At 34.9% G+C, this 7388-nt stretch overlaps 1 protein-coding gene across 1 annotated transcript in view; it reads right to left on the bottom strand.

Moving 5' to 3' along the window:
• Positions 1-21: 21 nt before the first annotated feature.
• LOC106874911 (leishmanolysin-like peptidase) overlaps positions 22-7388 on the bottom strand; it is a 98060-nt gene continuing 90693 nt past the window's right edge. The window contains exons 15-17 of the mRNA XM_052973828.1: positions 6103-6233; positions 4180-4335; positions 22-4051 (exon numbers count right to left, since the gene is read on the bottom strand). Of these exons, the coding sequence (XP_052829788.1) occupies positions 3845-4051; positions 4180-4335; positions 6103-6233 (494 nt within the window). The 3' untranslated portion in view covers positions 22-3844. The remainder of the gene's footprint in view (positions 4052-4179; positions 4336-6102; positions 6234-7388) is intronic.

The following is a 7388-nucleotide window of genomic DNA, read 5'->3' as shown; positions in this document are numbered from 1 at the left end:
AATAATAATAATAATAATAATAATGGTATAAAAGATGGGAAAATATTCTACTCAATACCACAGATTTGCTTTGTCAGTTGTTTGACTTTAACCAGTTGAGCATGTGCCTTGGTGACTGACGATATGTGCATCTCTGATCATGAGCAGAAGTAGTGGAGGTGCATCATAGTCATATGTTGAGAGGAATTCTTTGGGGTTTGAATAATTCACCTCTGGAAACATGGGCGTTTTGTTCATTATCCTTAAACAATCCTTATTCAGGGACCTTTTGAGTGGGATGGGCTACTCAAACTGAAGAAAATTCTAACTGGGCCCCACCTGCAAGGTTATGCGCTGTTTACCTTGATATCAGATCACCATGTCGTGCACATATGGTTGTGATGCAGGTGCCTGGTGAAACCTTATCAGATGGGTAGTCATGGTGGGTATACTGGGCTTCATATATTTGAACTCCAGTGTCACCTTCATGGCATGCACGGCTCTCTCAATAATAATAATAATAATAATAATAATAATAATAATAATAATAATAATAATAATAATAATAATAATAAGAAGAAGAAGAAGAAGAAGAAGAAGAAGAAGAAGAAGAAGAAGAAGAATGATTTTAAACTATGAGAAAGGCCAGCAATTTTAAGGAAGGGGACAAGTTGATAACATTGACTCCAGTATTTAACTGGTACTTATTTTATTGACCCCGAAAGGATGAAATGTCACTAAGTATTTTGTACGCAGTGCTAACAATCCTGCAAGCTTGCTGCTTTTGTTGCTGCTGACGATGATGATGATGATGATGATGATGATGATGATGATGATAAAAATAATAAACGATAATTTATTTTATGAGGCACAGAAACATCTTTTTTATTATTATTCAACATTAATATTTCAAAATAAAGTGGAAGAATGTAATGTGTGTGTGAATGTATGTACAAGTATATATATATATATATATATATATATATATACATACACACATACATATACATACACACACACACATATATACATACATATACATACACATATATATATATATTTATATATATATGTATATGTGAATATATGATGATGTATTTGTTATATTTTAATATATCAACATATTGTAATATCTTATTGTATTTATATGTGAATACACACACACACACACACACGTGTATATGTTTATTTCCCAATAGCATCAGCAATGTGAGCGAAATGAAATGTCAGCAAGCAAGAACCAAAGTCCAAAACTGAGGACTTCACCCGTGTAAAAGCTGTCCTCTGCTCTGTGGTGCAGTGATGATGATGATGATGATTATTATATCAGTGACATCTTCCCCCCACCCACCCATAAAAAAAATAATAATTCTGTTGAAAGCAAGTGAAGTTGGAAAATACAAAGCATCATTTCAACGTCACTTATTGAATACATAGAAGGTTGCATTTGATAGGGAAGAATGCATGATATTATATATATGTGTATCTTTATATATATATACATGCACACATATATATGTAGGTATACTTCACTTTATATATATATATATATATATATATGCAACTTAGGCTGAAAGTCAATAAAGTTTGCTTTTTAGAAGCTTTGAGATGTTTTGAAAGATAGAGATAAGGAAATAATTTTATACTCAAATGTAGGATAATGCTAATAATATAACATGAACATGATAAGCTATACATATTTTTTAGAAAAATTTGCCAGCGGCCAGCCATGAGACTTGAACTCACATCCCTGTGATTACACGTCAAGTGTTTTACCATTAAGCTAACCTGCCCGGCAACAAATTCTTCTGCAATTTTAGGGTTTATGAATCTAGCTTTATAAGACGCTATTGTACGTTAAATTCAACTTACATTGAAAGTCTTATAAAGGTAGATTTATATATCCTAAAATTGCAGAAGAATTTGTCACTGGGCAGTTTAGCTTAATGGTAAAGCACTGGATGCATAATCACAAGGATGTGTGTTCAAGTCTCATGGCTGGCCGTCGACAGATTTTTCTTCAAAATATGGATAATTTATCCTCTTCAAGCTATATTATTTGCATTATCCTGCATTTGAGAATGAAATTATTTCTTTATCTGTATCTTTTAATACATCTCACTGCTTCTAAAGCAAACTTTGTTTCTTGACTTTCAACATAACTTGAATTTAATGTACGATAGCGTCTTATAAAGCTAGATTTATATATCTTAAAATTGCAGAAGAATTTGTTGCTGGGCAGTTTAGCCTAATGGTAAAGCACTTGATGCATAATCAGAAGGATGTATGTTCAAGTCTCATGGCTGGCTGCCAACAGAATTTTCTGCAAACTATGGATAGGTTATCCTGTTCATGTTATATTATTAGCATTATCCTGTGTTTGAGAATAAAATGATTCCCTTATCTATATATATATATATTATATTATATAAATGTACATAATTTTTATATATATAATGTATATATATTACATATACATAACATATATGTACATAGGTATAAGAAATACATATGCACACATATATAATCACATTTCCAGGCACTAAAGAGAGCAAATGGGAAAATAGACAAGAAAGAGGTGGTTGGGAGAATTAAAAAAGATTACAAAATAACCGTGAAAAAAATTAAAAAACGAGGAGAGAAGGACGTAAGTTGAGCAAAGAAGATTGAAAAGAGAGCAATGGAGTGGGAAACAGACAGACATAGATAGAGAAAAGGGAAAGAGCAGACATGACAGAGAGAGAGAGATACAAGAATACAAAGTTCTGTGGAACATAAAAAAAAAAAAGCTCCAAAAAATAGCTTATATTTGTGTTAGAAAAGAAATCCTGAAGCTTTGAAATATATTTTGTTTCAGATCAAATATCACCTCCCTTACAAAGTTTCACGTTTAGCTGATATTTCTGGCAGAAAAAAAAAAAATCTTGAGGCTTTCATGTTTAGCTTAGAAAGCTTCAAAAGTTCTGTGTTTAACTTAATATTTCCGGTTAAAAACAGAAACCCAAGAGGTTTCTCACTTTCTTTGCATTTCTGGTAGAAAAGATACCCTGAGGGTTTCAAGTGTTATTTTATTTAGTTTTGTTTCTGGTGGGAAAGGGACTGGAGATTTCAGATTTAATGTTTTTGATTGAAAATAAAATCTCCAGTTTTATGTTTAAACTTATGATTCTGGCAAAAAAAAAAAAAAAAAAAAAAAACCAGAAAAAAAAGTCCTGAGGCTTTTGTGTAAAGTTTTGTTGTTGTTTAGTCTCAGGTCAACCCTGATTGAGAATACCCATGATCAAAGGCATTTTAGCCATGACCACCTCATTGAGTATATCTTGGACTACCTTATCCAATGTACACTTTGAGGGATATTTGGTTGTTATTTTTTGCAATTTGATTGACCTCATGGAGGCTCCTTCATTGGGCAGAGAGAAAGAAACTAAAAATTTCCTGTTTAATTTATGATTCTGGCAGACAAGAAAACCCAGAACATTAGGATTTATTGTTTAATTTATGTTTCCGGAACCAAAAAGAAAAAAAAAATCCTGATGGGAAAAAAATTCTGGAGATTTTATGTCTAACCCTTTGACATTCACATTCCTTTGTCAAAAAAATGCTTATTTATTCATATGGTTTGGAATTAATCCTGGATTATCTCATAGCTTTGAGATATTGATGATGTGATTGTTTATTTTTAGAATGACATTGTAGGGTAAGTGTGAGAGACCAGATACAGTTGGTTTGAACACAAAACAGGTAGGATATTTATGCCAGATATGGCTGGTTTAAATGCTAAAGACTTGATGTTTTTGATACAAATGAGAACCTGATGGCTTCCTGTTTTGATTCTGTTTTTCATTTGTTTGTGTGTTTTTGTTTGTCAAAATATGTTAAAGAGAATATCTGTTGGAGAAAGTTTTGCAATGAGAATCTGTGTAAGAAGGACTTGAGTTGATATATAGCACACATGGAAGATATCGGTAACTCTCAGGAATGTTCCATGACAAGGGTAAGGAGGCAGTGAGTTAGACGTATCGACTTTGATCTCTGGGGGCTCTGTCTCATCGGGACACGGTATACTGAGTTCCTTAAAACAAAACAGGAAAAGACAAAATCAGAAAAATACTTAAGCTGAAGATAATCCATGTTAATAAGATCATTTACAAATCTTATGATATGATATAAAATAAATAGTAAAGTGATATTGGTAATTACCTGACAAATTTCATTGCAAGCAGGGCAAATAATGGAACCTTGATGCCGCAATTGGGTTGAATCATAGAAAATTGACACTTTTTGACCTTCTTTGTAGCATCGGTGACGCTTCGACTGGACAATGATGCTAAGCCCTTCTTCAGGGTCACATTCAAACTAAAACAACGGAAAAATCAAAATAAAAGCAAAAGGAATCTTAAAAAGTGTTGATGTGGGTAGACATATCTGGTGTAAAATGGTATTACACAATTAAATAGCTGTGGTTATTTAAAATAACCTATCATAGGATAATATATGTTAACACAGAATGCACTCTGTACTACTCGGACATAGGTATGATACTCGGTATTTACTGTTCAATTACGCTGTTAAACCAACACACATCAAATTAACACCATCAACTACCCTCTTCACAGTTCACTCATCATCATCGTTTAACGTCCGTTTTCCATGCTGGCATGGGTTGGACAATTCGACTGGGGTCTGGAAAGCCAGTAGGCTGCACCAGACTCTAATCTGATCTGGCAAGGTTTCTACAGCTGCATGCCCTTCCTAACTCCAACCACTCCGAGAGTGTAGTGGGTGCTTTTTACATGCCACCGGCACAGGGGCCAGAGAGGGCTGGCATCGACCACAGTTGGATGGTGCGTTTTATGTGCCACAGGCATGAGAACCACTCAAGGCAATGCTGGCATCGGCCACGTTCAGATGGTGTTTTTTATGTGCCACTGGCACAGAAGCCAGTCGGGGTGATCACCACGTTCGGATGGTGACCGGTTAGTCCACCTTCAGTCATGTGGTGGTGTTCAGGATTCTCCCATAACAAAAATATTCCTTAATATATAGAAATAACAATAGTAATAATGATTTCAAATTTGGGCACAAGGCCAGCAATTTTGGGGAGGCGGTAAGCTGATTAGATTGACCCTAATATTCAACTGATACTTATTTTATCATCCCCACAAAGATGAAAGGCTATGTCGACCTCGGCGAAATTTGAACTCAGAACGTAAAGACAGAAGAAATAGCGCTAAGCATTTCACCCAGCATGCTAACGTTTCTGCCCACTCGCCACCTTGATAATAATAACAATAATAATCCTTTCTATTAAAGGTACAAGGCCTGAAATTTTAGGGGAGAAGACTAGTCGATTACATTGACCTCAGTATGCAACTGGTGCTTAATTAATCGACCCTGAAAGGATGAAAGGCAAAATCAACCGCAGTGGAATTTGAACTCAGAATATTCACATGGATGAAATACTGCTAAGAATTTCACCTGGCGTGGTAACAATTCTGCCAGCTTGCCAATAATAATAATAATAAAAATAATAAAAATAATAATAATAATAATAAAAGGCTTCTAATTCCGGCACAAGACCAGCAGTTTTGAAGGGAGGGGGTACTGGTTAATATCAGAAATTCTTGTACTTGACTGGTACTTTATTTTATCAACCCCCAAAAAATGAAAGGTAAAGTTGATTTTAACAGAATTTAAACTCAAAGCTTTTTCCCCACTGCTTTTCTGATTCTGATAAGGCACTGCATGCATAATTGTTTCTAATTTATGCACAAGGTCAGTAAGTTTGAGGAGAGGGGCTAAGCCAATTTTACTGACCCCATTATTTGATTGTACTTCATCATCATCATTTAACATCCGTTTTCCATGCTGGCATGGGTTGGACAGTTTGACATGGAACTAGGCAGCTGTCCAGCTTCCAATTGTCTGTTGTGACATGGTTTCTACAGCTGGATGCCTTTTCTAATGCCATGTTTTTAAAATCCCATAGAGGATTCCTGGCAAATACATATTTCACTGGTTGCATCAGGGTTGCCACTAAGGCAGTGTTTGTCTAATTGCTTGTTTCTTGAAATGAGTGAAAAAAAAAAAAAAATACAAATGATATGAGACAATTCATCTTACTTCGTAACATCCACTTCCCATGTGTTGGGTTTGTACAGTTTTGCCACAATGTTGCAAGTGCCACATTCCATCATGATTGAAGCAGCGAGATGTGTTGCCATATTTCTCCAGAAAGTAATTGTGTTTCACGTCTGCAGTTGAAAATAAATAGAATGAGGAAAATTCAGTTTCTTTGTAGAGACAAAGTTAAATACTATATTTAGTCATATACAATACATTCTTATTTTTTTGCTTGTTTCAGTCATTAGACTGTGGCTATGCTGGGGCATCACCTCAAAGAATTTGAGTCAAATGAATTGTCCCCAATACCTGTTTTTTTTAAAGCCTGGTACTTATTCTATCAGTCTCTTTTACTGAACTGCTAAGTTACAGAGATGTAAACACACCTACACTTGTTGTCAAATGGTGATGGAAGACAAACACAGATGCAAAGATACACACACACACACAGAGGTTTCTTGCAGTTTGTCTACGAAATCCACTCACAAATCTTTGGTCAGCCCAATGCTATAGCAATAGATACTTGCTCAAGGTGCCATGCAGTGGGACTGAACCTGGAACTGAGTGGTTGGGAAGCAAACTTCTTATCACACAGCCACGCCTTCACTTGTAAACATTTTCAATGTATTTTCTACAGCAATTATAATAAAACTGACTAGTCACTCCTTTCGCCATACATTGCAATACTAAAGAAGAGTCAGTATTATATTGAAGCTGTGCACAAATGTGTAGCAAAAACTCTCAGTTGTGAGTTTTTCCCCCTGATAAAAGTGTGTATGCATTGAATGTGAAATAGGTACAAATGGAAAAGAAATTTTAAACACGGAAAGAAAACCTAAAAGTTAGACACCTCAGAGCAATTTTAATGAAAACTAAATGTTTTGCAAGTAGGAAAGAAGACAACCTCAGTGCATTCTGGAATGGTCTTGTTCAATTTGCAAAAACTGGAGTAGGGAGAATTCTAGAGAGAGCATCCCCAACTATGAGTGCACAAGTTGAAGTGAGATCGTAGGAGGCTGACGGAAAAAAAAAAGACTTTGAGTGAGGTAGAAACATTGGAGTTGTTACAAGCCACAGCACCAGTGTAATAAAATGCTCAAAATGCTCAAGAATAGAAATAGCTGATAACTTGTGTTACAAAGGTCAGCAGTTTTCAAAATTTATTTTGCTGGCAAACTTTTATATGATTTTCTAAAAAGCACAGAAGTCATATCTATACATTCTGGACAACTGCCACCCAAATGAAACAGAATTGTTTTATGGAGAGAATTTATCTGTATATATAA

The sequence above is a fragment of the Octopus bimaculoides genome, chromosome 17 (genome assembly GCF_001194135.2).
Source record: "Octopus bimaculoides isolate UCB-OBI-ISO-001 chromosome 17, ASM119413v2, whole genome shotgun sequence".
Taxonomy (NCBI): domain Eukaryota; kingdom Metazoa; phylum Mollusca; class Cephalopoda; order Octopoda; family Octopodidae; genus Octopus; species Octopus bimaculoides.
This window is presented reverse-complemented; position numbering and strand designations above follow the sequence as displayed.